General features: G+C 43.9%; 1 protein-coding gene across 2 annotated transcripts in view; it reads left to right on the top strand.

The window, feature by feature from the left end:
- LOC110984050 (uncharacterized) overlaps nucleotides 1–15,072 on the top strand; it is a 71,154-nt gene that overhangs the window by 19,191 nt on the left and 36,891 nt on the right. For both annotated transcript variants that reach the window (XM_087130893.1, XM_087130891.1), the window contains exons 2-3: nucleotides 3,109–3,876; nucleotides 4,180–4,659. In XM_087130893.1, coding sequence (XP_086987019.1) covers nucleotides 3,123–3,876; nucleotides 4,180–4,659 — 1,234 coding nt within the window. In that variant the 5' untranslated portion in view covers nucleotides 3,109–3,122. The remainder of the gene's footprint in view (nucleotides 1–3,108; nucleotides 3,877–4,179; nucleotides 4,660–15,072) is intronic.

The raw sequence follows: 15,072 nt of genomic DNA, 5'->3' as shown, positions 1-15,072 counted from the left end.
TTTATAGTCCTTGGGAAAGCCTTTGTAGTCTTCTTTTTTCAACTACATGTATACGAAGTTTTCATCTCGTGACCTTACTATAGAGGGAAATTTAATCGGCAATTGATGAAGGGAAACTGCTTGCCTCATGCCACTCAAAATCGTTGATTAATGATGTACTAAACGTCAGGTCTCTGTTTCTGTTGAAATGACAAGGTGGTGTCGGTTATTTGTCGGAATTTTTTCTCGAATTGATTTCATCATTCCGCTTTGTTTTTATTGTGACTTTAACTGAACTTAGGACGACGGAAATTGGGCACGATTTCGCAACAGCGCTCTCCACGATGATGACATAGAAACAACGCATTCATTCTTGAACGACAAAAATGGAATTATTTTGCATTGCTGCAATATCGGAAAAAATGTACAGTGATCCGATACCGGCTTGCCCCTATATGGAAAGACTATTTTATCAATTTTTAAATATGTTATTCTCAGCATTGAAAGGCATTGGTGGAAACATCAAGGTTTTTCTCACCATTAACTCTTCTCAGTCAACAAGCCTTCCCAACAGAGATTGTTTCTTTTTTTATATTTTGTTTTTGAATTGTGTTTAGCCTAAGTGCCACATTTCCTGGGGGAATTTACCAAGCATATTCTAGTAGGGCCAGCCAAATTATGCACATGCAGTGGTTGAGAGAGTGCTTAGAAATACGACAGTTTTGAAATACAGTTATTTGCAAAAACGTTTAAGACCACCTGGAATTTTATTTGTATTTCTGTCACAGGGCCTGAATTACATTGTCTCATTGAATGATTACATAACATGTTTTTACAGTGATGCATAACATCAGTGCAGTGCTGTATACCCATTTGAATGAATTTTTTTGCAAAGGCAGGTCTTATATGACATTTTGTCTGCAAGGCAGCATGGGTAAAAAAAAAGCCAGTCTAAGCAATCAGAAATAAAGGAGGGCACACTGAATATTAGACTGTTAACATGTCAAATCATGGAAATGTAGTCAAAAATGTTCAACCAAGGTACCAAGGTTATACATTGAAAATAAACATAAGTTACCATCAGCAGACGAGGCCAGATGATGTGCCCTGATCCATTCAACATACTACGTTTTGCACGCCTACCGGATGAGACAGAGCGGGCCTTGACCTACTCGCTTCAAGTTTACTGAGAATATTGCGATGGTATTGTGTGTTCTCATGTTTTCACGTGTCCTTTTTTACGCATGGGAAATCAATGGCAAGTGGCCAGAATTTTCTAAAGTGCGCTTGTTCACAGGGTCGATACATTTCTTGCCTTGGGTTACACTCCTCTGTCTATTGTCTAACTCCTAAAGGATATACGACAAGGATCTTCCGAACCCCAACGTTGTGGTATTCTATTCTTTATCAAACTCAATGCAAGTATTTTTTTCCCTGTTTTTCCCCAAATTCAGTATTTCGCAAAGCCAATGCAGCATGATATGACTCATACCGCTAACCTCAAAGGAACCAGGGTTTTCAATTTTTCGCATAGACGATACGGTTTTGTTTCTGATCTCAGTTGTTACACATTAGATCTCATCAAACACCAGAGGGTAAAAACACTTATCATAATAATGTGCATTGTAAGCGGAGTTTCACTTAAATTAAGAGGAGTGTTCAACCACATATTTTGGTAGAGAAAATGAGAAACATGAATGTTCCCGAAAATTTGATTGCATGGATTTTAGTCATTTAACCAACAGAACCCAATATCATGTCTTCTTTTGTTATCTTAGATACTTTTTACACCAGTACAGGTGCCCCTCGGGGGACAGTTCTTTAACCGTGTCTTTTTACTCTGTACACTGCTGATGGGAGGCAGACACACGATTTATGCCCCCTTGTAAAATTTGCGTACGACAGACGAATGACAGACAGGACTGACAAAGTACTGAGTGACGTAACTCACCCCCTGGGAGGTGAGTTTGACGAGCGACGAAACGAACGAAGTGGGAGACTGCGACTACTGACGACGAGGACACAGCGTTATAAATATTCTTTCATCCCTAGGGCCATTGCTGCATGCAATTTGAGACATACAAGGGGAATAGACAAACTTTGATAAGATGTGGTATTGATGATTTTTAATTATTTGTAATGTATTAATTCTGTATTTTAATTAGATTCAGTACATGTTTTTTGAATGCTAATTTTTGTATGTTTTTAATTAGGCTTGTACGCAGAGATGTAATTTCCTTTATGATTAATAAAATAACTATGAAATAAAACTGACAAGAAAAGCGAAGTGGTCGCCGCTGTGCAGCGCTCCTGCTATCACACTATCACACTTAGCTTCTAACGCATATTATGCGTTAGAAGCCGTGTTAGCCTTGCTAGAGTAAACAACATCAGGTAAAGACTTCGTCTGGGTCTTTGCTGTAAAGAATGACCAAAAATGCTTCGGGGTGTCCACGATGGCAGTGCAGCTGGTGTCAATGTAGTGATTGTGCTCATAAGTCGAGATTCTTGTAACTGTTGCGTAGTTTTCTAATAATTGCACAATGATCGGCAGAGTCCGATTTGCGGGCTCACCTCTAGGCAAATTTGGCCTTGTTTTGGGCATGGCGCACCTCACCATCAATCCACCCGGGAGCATGGGATTTTTAATTTATATTTTAGGGATATGAATATCTAAAACACCCGAAAAGACTTTGAGAAAAAGCATTGCCTAGTAGAGTTAACAATACTTGCGTCATACGCCTCACTGCGCTGTGAACCTGCCTCAACGCAGAAATAAGTCGACTAACAACAAAGGAAAATAATGACGTCATATGTTGGTTTATAATTAATCATTCACAATGTCCATTGTTTGCTCCCCAGAAACTTTTTTGTGTGAATGGGATGTATAACATTCTTCTGTACCTATCCGGTTCGTAAGTGACTTCGTCACAAAGGCAGACGAGCCACGATTTGCAGGCTCCCACTGGACGATCGTTGAAGTTGCATGTTAACTTCCGGTTACATGGTTCCATGTAAACGGAGATCAATGCGTTTAATTCTATGTGCAGTACATAGGCAGTGGGCGTGGTTTAAACTGAAGTGACGTCACACTTACGAACCGGATTCTTTTTTCTTTTCTCCTTCCAGTGTACAATTTCAAAATGGGCTGGTCTGGATTCCCGATGGGGATCCTGGCCTTCGCCATCTGCTTATACCCGATTCCAGCACTCGAAGGGGCTAACCCTAACCCGCACCCTTTACGGCGAGGGTGCGCCCAGATGCGTCTTGGGCGAGACGGGCGTCCCCAGCTCGACCTCCCCGACATACCGCGAGCGATTAATGCAACCTTCGGCAAGTTCACCGAAGCGTGGCTTGAGGGTCGTGGGCGCAAGTCGCCGCTGCAAATTTCCATCGTACAGAGCCTCATCGAGGAATCCCTGCCCAAGCTGGCCCTGATCGACGCGTACGGGGCGTTGGCCTCGGAGGTCGTCGCAGCGTCCAAAATCTGGGGAGGCATCGTGCAGAACGCGACCATGGAATACTTCCGCGATTCGATGGCTGGTTATCAGCCGGCATTGACCCCACCGCCTATACTTGGCAGAAACGAGAGCTTGGATCATCACGAAATACCCATGGAAAGAAATAGCCGATCAGCTAGAGAGCCCGAGCCGACCCAACCGACCGAAGAACAAGCGGAGTACGGCTTTCATCCCCCAGAAATGGAAGATTTCAACATTTCCAAGCGCGTGGAACTACTGCAAAAGCTAGCCTACTACGGCGTGCTGTTCTTCACGACAGAGGAGGAACAGACCATTGACGAACACCTGGAGAGCGGATCTAGAGTGGCACTGTTTGAACACTTCCTGAATAGTTTACTGCAAGCTCAGATTTCAGACGTGATCATGCATGCTGTGGGTAAGGGTCATCTCCCGGCTTCCATTTTATTTTCCCCATTTAGTTTTAATACCTTTTGGAGCATTCATTTGAAAGTGTTTCAATCTCTTTCAGGGAAAATGAGCGCTTCATCTTGATCATAATGCGGAAGAACTTGTTTCGTAATTTACCCTTGGCACAATATTTTGGGATGGTTTTCCCTATGTTGGGTATCCGCAGATTCTTCCGGTTAGAGAAGGCAGAAGTTTGATAATGAACGAACCACTGTTAAATTCTCGTAACTATTCAAAATATAAGACCCAGTTTTTCTTACATTTGTCGAAGGTTCGGGTGAGATGGGAATTGATGGTGATCGTAGTTTACCCGACAATGGTGATTTCGAAGGCCTTAGCAATAACACCGATATGGGTGGACGTGGCGGAGAAGTCCTCACACGGTATCTCACAGGTGAGAACTACAGCGCGCTCTACGGCGCTTACGGCACGGTGTCATTCAACGTCACGGGCGGCCTGGAATTCGAAAGCCTGCTGAAGACGCTCCGCGGGCAAGTCGACGAGTGGATCGGCCAGGACAACCCGCAGCTGCCCGCCCTCTACAACGTCAACTGCTGGGCCGGGGAGGACCGGTCCGTCGGCTGTAAGGTGTGCCCCCAGAAGGAGATGTCCCGCAACGCCACGATAGCCCTCGACTCCCTCGCTACAAGACTGACCGTCCCATTCTCGCTCCTGGGGATTGACCTCGAGGAAGTGTCTGGAGGCATCGGAAGACGATACCGCAGGTGGATCGCTCAAATGCGGACAAGAGGTGAGTGTTGAATGTCTTTTCCTGCTGTTTGTGGAAGGAACACCAGCCGTGACAGCAAACGACGACAATTCAGTAGTGGATCCGGAGGAAGGCGAAGAAAAACAATAAAGACAGCAGAGCCTCTCAAGCCCTCTGAGGCCCTCCTTTTGGGTGCTTCATTGTTCAAGGTGGTGGTATTACTGAAATAACACGCGGGTAGTCTTGTTTTCCCCGTTGTTTAACGCTCTTTGGGCGCCCTCTGTTGAAATGAGAGGTTGCGATCGATATTTCTTCAGTGTTTCACATCTTGCTTTGCTGCCGTTCTTGAGCATGACGTTGGCAATGCTTTTGCATGGGGTCCGCCCACTCATTTGACTGAGTTCATTTTAACAATCAGCACGGATCAAACCTTCCGCTCGCGCGTGACACGTGTGCATTCAATATATACATGATTTGATTACGACAGTATTAGTAGCCCGCAATACCTCGGGCGTCGACAGCTCTGACAATTCGTTCGCAAGGTTTTGTCAATACATGTAGTATTTGCCCCGGTGAGGGCGTTGGAGGAGGCGAATATTGACCCTTGATGCCAACAGGTCTTTGAACAGGGCCTCCATCATGTCCGGTCACAATGCCGTATTGACCATGTTGGAATTTTGTTTGCTTGTAATTGGGCAAATACGGGCGACGACCATTATGTCGACCACTGGTCGTTTTTTGCTTGGTAACCTGTGCACAGAAAATCGCCCAGTTGCTGACCAATGAGCCGTGTCCCAGTTATTTCCGAGCGGCCTGCAATTACGCACGGTTCGTTGGAGGTGGCCGGAGCCACAACTCGAACTTGTCCGTCGCTACGGCTTATGGTATAAGAGTACCGAAAGGTGACGTCATGCCGTAAAAACGAATGGAGTACACGCGCGCACTGGTTCAGGCGCTGGTACTCTCGCTAATGCCTTTTACACACATTATTAAGTGTGCATGTGATTTATTGACTTCTGCACTCCATCCGTCCCAAGCTGAAGTACACCCCCCAAAAGGCGAAAGAAAGACGGGTGGTTACAAGCGGGTTCTTGCAAGCGTTCTACGTGTACGCAAAAACTATACATGCCGGAATAAATTTGCTACGCACACTCCGCGTCAAACGCGCATGTACTTGCGCACCTATGCGATGAGTAAAAAAACACCACCTCCTCTTTTGTTCCGCTCAAAGCGGATAGCACGTGCGTTCATAGAAGCCGCTGAGCACCGGCAGCAGCCATTGTCCACGGGTGCGTGTTTGTGCCAGCCCCAGCAAATAATTAGGACGCAGGCCGACGATGGCCTTTGTTTGCTCTTGTGGGCGGCGACTTTGACTCTTCCCTTGGCTCTAGCCCCAGAGAAGAAAGTCCGAAGAGTGTGGTGTGTTGACGGGTGTCGAGTCTGGGATGGAGTTGGGCAAATCTGTATGGAATGTTCCCCTCCCGAAGAGAGGTGCTACCACCGTTGCTTGCGTTTCAATTTTTTTCTTCTAATGGCAATTATATCTCCAGTGTCCTCCCTAGGACACGCCACTGGCGACGGTTCCCAGATAAGTTAATTAAATAAAAGTATCGCAGGGGATATTTACACTCTCACACTTTTTTTTAACGAGGTGAGCAGAATCATTTTTCCATATATTGTTTTTAAATGACGAACGGATCATCACTTGCGAAACTGATCTCAGTGTACAGGCACAAGCAAAATAGAATAAAGACCGAAGCAGGGATCCTCCGGACGTAATGTCCCACCGCATCATATTTTCATCCAAAAGAGCCTACTTCCTTTGCTTTCACCTCCAAAATGTTTTGTTACAGTTTCCAACTCTGAACATTTACCCAGAGGAACAGTTAGTGCGTCATGTGCTTTCTCTTTTGGTTGTGCAACATTGCTTTGTTGAAAACTGGTTTCGCTAATATAAACCTTCCCCTTCGCTTGTAGACCCAAATCAATGGCCAAGCCCATATTCCTTTTCCAACATTAACCTGTGTTGGATGAGTACTTCGCAAGAATTGCAGAAGCTCTATTTTTACCCGAATGGACGCTAAAATGTTGCGAATTTCCAGCCATTTTCTATCAATGCATGTACTTCTTAGCAATAAAGTTTTTTGTCTTTAAGTTTCTAATTAGCTTCTGAACCCTAAGCCCCTAAGGTGTATGCAAATTCATATTGAAATCGGAGGATTGAAAAATGTGAGGGATACAGAAGGAAAGAAAATGTACTCAATCTGCACAGCCGGCAGAGGCCATTCTCGGAAATCCTATAACCGACATCCTTCGTTGGCCTCTGAAAATGATCCAATGGATGTATATTTCCATTATGCTGTTAATAGTAATCTACTGACTTAAGTTTAAAATTGTCAATGTTTTCTTGTTGATTGTTCCATTATGGGTCAAAGGTCAAATAAGGATCGGTTACATGTGCGACATCAGACAGTAACAGGTTTTTTTTATACCAAAAGCAATGTTCCAAAAACTCTTGGAAACTCTTGGTCGGTAGGTATATATTACTGGGCCATTTTCAGAGGCCAAGGAAGGAATTCAGTTATAGAATTTCCTGTTTTTGTCGAACAGAGAATGGTCCATATAGAGCTGTCAGTGTGCAGTCGCACATCTTTGATCGAGACCAAATTGCTACAATTCCATCAATTATATCTCTCCCCACGTGGACAGGGAAAACACTTCTGCCATTGTAAGCGAGACAGATTGGTAGGAACCGTGGTACGTACGCGCAACAGGTTTTGAAACATCAGCGATGTTTGAGGTCGGTCTTGCTTTTTTCCCCGTCTCTCTCTACCTACCCTATGTCCTTGTATGACAAAGAGCGTCCCTGCTTGTACAAGCTTGATGAGCTACCGCCGAGCAGTGTTGATTGCTTACATCTGTTGCCGTGGTAACGGATGGCTGCCAAAGATGCGGCCGGCCTTGTCAGAGTCCCCGCGCGTGCGCTCGCTATTATTCCTCCAGAAGCGGTCGATATTCTAGGTTGTGGGGTTTGCCAGGAGAGAGCGAGATAGGAAAGAGGCTTTGGAAAACGAGCGAAGAGGAAAAAACACCCTGTTTATCGGAACTTCTATCATTTACATGTACAAAGAAGTAGAAATCCCCTGCATCCACAAAGGGGAAGCGATTCTTGAGAGGTATTCTCAACTTTTAATTAAAGTCAGGATGTGCATTTCGCTTTCTTCTTATCTTCTTTTTTTAGCTATCAGATGGTTCATGAGGGGAAAACCGAACACAAAAACTCTTTTCCATCATATGATATCTATTATTCATTTATCTTGGTTTTTAAAACATTTTATGGAGTGACTTTATTTTTCTGCCGTTTATTTCGCTGTTTATATGTAAATAATATCACACGATTACCCTACTTTGATTACTATCACACTTTTTTGTTTCGCAAGTGGTTTGTGTCGTAATATAAAGCCCTATAACTACATAATTATTGAAAAAGGATTTTTGAAAAACTCACAATCTATTTGAAAAAAAAAACCGTATCACGTCGAAGAATGTTTGTTTAGATTTTAGATATTTTGCACGGACGCAACTAATTTATTTATTAGCGTTTTTCTTGTTGCATTTTTGGTGGCTTGCTGAGGAGAAGGGTATTCCTGCACTAAATTTCCAGAATAATTCTTTGCTGACATCTTAAATGATTATTTACATCCATTACCGACGATCAGCATTTTGGGAACCAACTCGATTTCAGTGTTACTGCATAAATAGGCCTATCAATAGAAAGCGAAACTATGCGGGACAAATCGGACGAATATCTTGAAATCAGTCCTTAGAATTGATCAAGAAGGATTTCCGTTGAACGTTTAGGAGAACACGGGGTCGGGTTGGGTTGGTTTGCTTGTTTTTGTCGGGTTTGCCTTTCAAAGTCTTTCCACAATACCTTAGATGATCATACCAAAATACACAATGGCAAGACTGGGTTGCATCTTAAACGTTGTACGCGTATTTTTTGTTTTCAGTTTTCCCTCTTTCCGGGAAGACTTGTTTGGTTATTCAAAATCACAGTAGGAAGGTGACGCTGTATCTGTCTCAAATTGATTCCTTTGTTACTCAATAGAAGTCAATCTACCAAATATATTTCCCATTGATGAATTCTGTCAAATTTCTGGATATAACAAACAACAGGAGAACTTGATGAGTTTCTAAGAACAACGTATCTGGTTGAGAGTGAGTTGAGTTGATGCATGCATTTCTTTCGTAATACGGCGTTACCTCTACTGCCGAACCACTGTAAAATGACACAAAAAGTCTGTATAATTGGTCAAGTTCCAGCCGCACCTACCACATTTGAATAATAGTAGTCCTGCGGGAGCGGAACATGCTTTGTTAAAGGTTGTATCATAAGAGACAAAACTTGGGGATCCAAGTATCAACAACAATGATCGTGGAAAACGTGTTTTTCTAATCAAAACGTGGATGGAAATTATGGGCTCAACACCGGGCCTGAATTGTTTTCGATGGAGCGAGGGGCTTCTCAAAGGGATGAGCATTTTGTCGCTGAAACACGACAAGAACGACAGCAAATAGCACGTTAAATTGGCATCGATTTCTGTTGCCATGGATACTGGCAAACAGGATCAAAACAAACCTTGAATAGCTTTCCACCCGACGACACCTCGACACAAGTTCGTTTCCTGCATTTCAAAGGACTTGACAACAAGTTACAACATGATATTTGACTCTAACTCATCTGTGACGAAACCAAAAATTCCTCAAAGCGTGTGTGATAGAAACAGCTTAACACAAAGAGCCCTAGGAACTCTTGAAAATAAGGCAGAAATGCTCCTTTTAAAGTAGTATTTAAACTCATTTGGGAAACTTGTGGAATGTTGGTTTAACGGATACATGTATGAAATTACCTAAATAAGTGGTAAAGTAGGATAATTTTTTGCACGTACGTTCGTACTAATTTAATTTACGTACGTACGTGGAACAGTAGAAACCAACTCGATCAGGGGTACATCACATCCGTGTTAGTTATAGTTTCACGTACGTGCGTGAAAAATGTTAGTTTCACGTCCGTGTGTGATAGTTTTTACTTGCGTACGTGAAAAAAACTGATGTGTAATTCGTTCCCATGGAAAGCAACCCAGTGACCTACATGTACAACAGACGTATACATGTTCATACCACACACCGATAACACCACACCGATGGCGACCCCCCCCCACGGAGGCCCGTTCCCCTGGGTGCCCCCCCCCCTTTGAAATTTTGAAATGGACAAAAAATATATATACCTAGTTCAACTATTTTCAGTGCCCCGTGACAAAAAAATTTTGTACCCCAGGTGCCCCCTCAGCTGTAGCACCCTAGTTACGCCACTGGGGATGTGTTAGGTAACAATATAGTCCAGAGTGTGTATAGGGATTAGACATGTGGGGGGTACCCATAGGCCCCATATCTTGCACGGTATCTACCTAGACGCCATCGCTTTGCCAGACGAAGGTTTCGGAGCAGCCTTTTGTCTCTCGAAATAGCTCCATTACATTGAAACTTATATGGCGCAGGGTTCCAATCAAATATTGAAAGACCCAGCGAGTTTATTACATCTTCCTCCAATGAGAACACTGCTTTGTGTGTCGGGTATGGCATTGGCCGCCCATGCGCGCAGTTCCGCTTTCTGTCCACATATCGATCGCTGTTCTCCACCACAAAAATTTCGCGCTTCTTGCTGTGAATATTTGCAACCCCAATAGGCTGTTTTCGCGGGCTTCCCAGTATCAGTCGTTGTATACATTCGAAACCCTTATCCCCCGCGCAAGCGGCATGGGGAAAAAACGTATCCCATTTTGTTAGTTTTTGTTGAATTAAGCCGAAAGTTTTTAATTGTCAAGCTACTTATGTTCTTAATATGGTGGCCCTGAAGGGACACAAAGTTCACTTCTAGTCGTGAATATTTTCGCGATGTCTTACATGTTTTTCACAGCTAGTCGCGCATGTTTTTTTTATTAGCTTGGAGGGTATTGTGCGCCAATAACAAACGGCAAGTACATATTGAATGATAAGCGCCTGCCTGGCCTGGCCTCAAACATTGTGCATGTACAGCGGTGAAGTCACCGTGCACGTGTACTATTGCATGGTTGTCCACGTGCGATGCCAAGTGATCAGTGAAGCTGTACATTGAGAAAGAAACAAGGGCATTGGGAAACGACATGGCTCAGAAAAACAAGTTTGGCTTTTCACATGGCTTGTTCCTGGTAAGGAAGTACATGTATCTTGAATTTAGCCGTAGCTCTGGGAGGCCTTAAAAAGCCTTGGCGTCCCTGTTGGGCAAATATCGAAACCTTCAGGTCTCTGGGAAAAATATTCGCAACAAAGTTTCCGACTAGTATTTTATTTTATTTTATTTTATTCATAACATTTTGTGAAAAATATTCGTAAGTAGTCGTGAACACATTCACGACGTCGCGAAAAAAATTCACGACTAGTCGTGAGTTTTATGTCCCTTCAGGGTCACCATAGCTTTAAGACTGCCACGTCCCTGTAACCTAGCTATTACGACTGCCTGTTGAAAGACCAGTCTTCCCAATTCGCCCCATATGGCTTCATGCAGTAAGTGGATCTCTTTGTTGACAGGCATGTGCCGCAAGGTGACGGCTGTTTGGGTTGTGACTGGTACTACTGTACTTTCACAGCACCAAGTGAATTGTAGACAGAGAGGGGACCTCAAGGGTGTATTAGCAACCACAAAACAGTCGTACAGGTTTATCGGGGCACTGAGTAACAGACATGACCAGAAATGACCTGGATTTTTTTTAGTCGGACTCTTTAAATTTAACGTTTTCGAATGAATACATTACGTCGAGGGATCCGACTGAAATTTGGTACACGCGAATATGGTCTATTAAGAGCCTGTGTCGACTGCAAGGCGCTCTCTGCGTTCAGCAATGATGCTTTTGCAAACTTTTAACAATATTTTACAGAAACAAATCGAACAGTGACAAACCCGGTTGAAGAAAAGGTTTACAGTAGCAAAGGTGATCAGGCTGATTTCCAGTCACCTGAGGTTTTTGTGTCTTATCTCATTAGGCCAAAAAACTCTCCGGTTTCTGGTCAGCGCGCGCGCCGCTGTAGACCTGCGCATCGGCAAAATTAAAAGTTTTTAATTGATACAATACGATGTACAAAAGCTGCCAAACTTGCTTAATTGACTGGAATCCTGCTGCTGCTTAATTGTAACGTGTTTTTGATGGGGTAGGATTGAGTAATATGTACAGTAAAGGAGTCCCTGTAGTTCCCCGTACATTCAGTCGGGCACTCTTTTTCAGATGACGTCATTTCTGTATTATACATTTACATCTGGGAACCAGACAAACGAGGTGGTCTTATATCCTGTGTACATGTACAAGCTGAAAATGGTTTATTTAACAGTAAAAGTGCGAGGGCCAGTCTATTTTAGTGTTGGTAGTATACCCAGCAAGAAATGAGACCGAGGGGTACCCCCCAACATGTCCAATCCCTATACCCATTCCAGACTATTGTTACTTAACACATCCCCCAAGACCCAAGATGTCTGAAAGGAATTCCCCTGATTCCTGCAAGACAATGACCAACACAAAGCGGGGGGGGTTCTCTCCGTCTCATACCTTGCTGCATATGGTTGGTAGCGGCTGGCGTTACCCGCGCATGCAGTCGCGATGGACATCGCGCGTTATCGTACATCATTTCCAGGATAAAAAAGTGAGGGAAAAAAGCTGCGTTGCCGCACCACTTTTGGAGCCAGCTCCTGACCAGAAACCGGGAACTTTTTTGGCCTTAGTTGGTTTCTGGGCAGTCACTCATTGCAGCTCTTACGTGACATTGTGTATTTGAGACGGTTTATGTTTTACCTGCCATGAATATTAACTTTGTGTCGTACATAGTGTAGTCTGATATTTAATTACAAGCAAATACAGCCATTTTAATTTCTAAAATGAGGAATTTCTTGTAATTAAGTGAACACTTCACGGTAGAAATGACACGAAGAGTTTAAACACTATTTCTCGACCCACTTTTTAACATGTTCAACCCACGCCGTGTATAAATTTACACTGAAGTGCCTTTAGGAACGCGAATGGGTTTAAATGCTACACGCTTTTCAGTGATACACGTTTACGTTGGTGGAAATTGCTTAGCATTTGAAACATTATTCTCAACTCATTTCTATGTAAATATCTATGTCGTGGGTGGTACGTGTATAAACAATATTGGCACAAAATGTGCTTAAAAATGTGTTTAAACTCTATAGCGCTTCCTTACATTGTAACATCATACCAGTTTCACATTTGAGATCTTGTAGATCGTTTCCGGACAAAAACTCCTGCTGTTTACTTTCGCAGTTACCCGAGGTTCAAAGGTAAGTAAACTTTAAATACTAAAAGAAACCCAAAAGCAATCGTTTCCTCCAATGTTTCTTGCGACAATCATAGAACCGTTCGTGATACAAACGAGGACCTTGACAACGAGATACGCGCGTTTTTGTGATGTCGATATATCCAGAAATAAAGAAGAAATAAAACTGTAGTCCTGATGGATAAGCCAACCAGTTCCAAATCTTGCCAGCAGAGATGCAGAGGGAATATCCCCCCCAGACAGTCTATCGCCTATTATTCATTGGAAGCCGCAGTATACTTTTAAAAACTGCACTTCCACATTTCTTGGGAGTAGGAATTCTTTCATGGATGAAAAAAGGACAATAAAATTTTGACCAAAAATCCTTTAAGCTCCCCTCCCAGCTCAAGTCCTGGATAAACCACCTCCGAGGCTCACCCCGAAAATCCCCAAACGAAGCCAAACAGCGAATCAGTTCTAGCCGTGTACAAAGCAGGCAGCCTTAGTGTCGAGAAAACTGTCTATTTTATTTCCGTTCTGTTTGTTCTCTGCATCGACGTGTAATTGTAAACACTGCACTCTCGATGTGGTTCACGGGCTTTTGAAAAAGAAAAGCAAGCCGAATGGGCTCGAACCCCAGACCTCCTGCTTACTCGTTCAGACGCCTTACTTACATGACCGCTGAGCTTGCCTGAGTCAGCTTGCAGGTTTAGATGAGCAACGGTTTCTGCGCTACACGTTTGGACGGGATTTAATATGTTTCACCATTCAGGTAAGTTTGGGCGGCAAATTGTGTTACGAAGAAATAAAACTTTTTGCTAGAAGTGAACAAACTCACTAGGTCGCGAGACATGATACTCAAAAGTAATGACGCTCATAAATTGTCTTGTGAGATAAATAAAACAAACATTTATTACACAATAATAAGGGGAGAAGGTCATATTGATATATTATGGTGGTTAACTTATAAAGCTGAATAACTGACGCAAGATTGAAAACTGCTGATATTGGCAACAGAAAAAGTATTCTTCCCAACACTAAGGCTGTAACGCCTGTATACCATCAACACTTGACTGGAAATTTCGCGAAGGGTAGGTCATAATCGATTTCGATCACAATTACAGTCAATTACACGCGACCTTCGCACAAAGAAGTTTCTAATCGTGAGACAGGTTGACGAGTAATGCCTTGCATAAATGTGATTGGTGGAGGACCGTGCGAATCTCAACTCGCCGAGGCCATTGGTCCATCCGGTACGCGTGCTAAGATTCTGGGCGTGGCCTTGTCTTCGCAGATGCGCCGATAAAACAGGCAGCACCAGGCGCGCCGTCTGAAGTTTGGTGTGACTCGCTTTAGCTAACGGAAGGGTGTTTGCACGCTTAGCAAAGGACATCTGGAGGCTTGGTTTAGGCCACATCTTCACTTTTCTTGCAAAGATAAAACAGACTCCATCGACGTTCGCCAGGAAAAGAGTGCTTGTTGGAAGGCGTGGGGTGGCGAAAGGGTAAGGAGGTGACGACAGGAGGGCCAGGGGTATCAAAAAATCGCAGGGAAAAAAAGAGGTAAAGCAACCTTTTTCTTTTCAATCAGACAGGTCGACCCTGATTTGACAGGCCAGACTTTTTTGTTTCGAGCAAGCGCCGTGGCGCTGCTGGAACATGGAGTCTCTGCCGCGAGTTGTAAGTCTTGTGGTTGTGATCACATGTTTTCATGCATTTCCCTGGGCGGTCCAAGGGCAGGATGTGACCGTGCCCAATGTGGTCCCAATAGGCGAGGAAGATTGTTTGAATGTGCAAGGGAGCAGCATCGAGGAAGCTGTTCGGCAGGCCGGCTTCCCAGACGCAGAGGCACAGTGGCTTTTGGAACTAGCCCAGTCCTGGACGAAACTCCTCCCGAGGCAACAACCACCAACCTGGAACGAGCAAGTACAGGCCGCCGTGCAAACCTCCCAGACCGACCTCATGAAGATCGGCGTATACAGCCGGCTGTTTCCACAGATTAAACCCGCACTAAACCGGATGAAGGAGAGCTTTCGATCCGGGCCGGGTTCCTTGGACCCTACCGCCGAGCAGACCAACCTGGTTCAGGAAC

This window comes from Acanthaster planci, linkage group LG21 (genome assembly GCF_054643075.1).
Source record: "Acanthaster planci isolate LZ-2023a linkage group LG21, COTS_SCS, whole genome shotgun sequence".
In the NCBI taxonomy this organism is placed as follows: Eukaryota; Metazoa; Echinodermata; class Asteroidea; order Valvatida; family Acanthasteridae; genus Acanthaster; species Acanthaster planci.
This window is presented reverse-complemented; position numbering and strand designations above follow the sequence as displayed.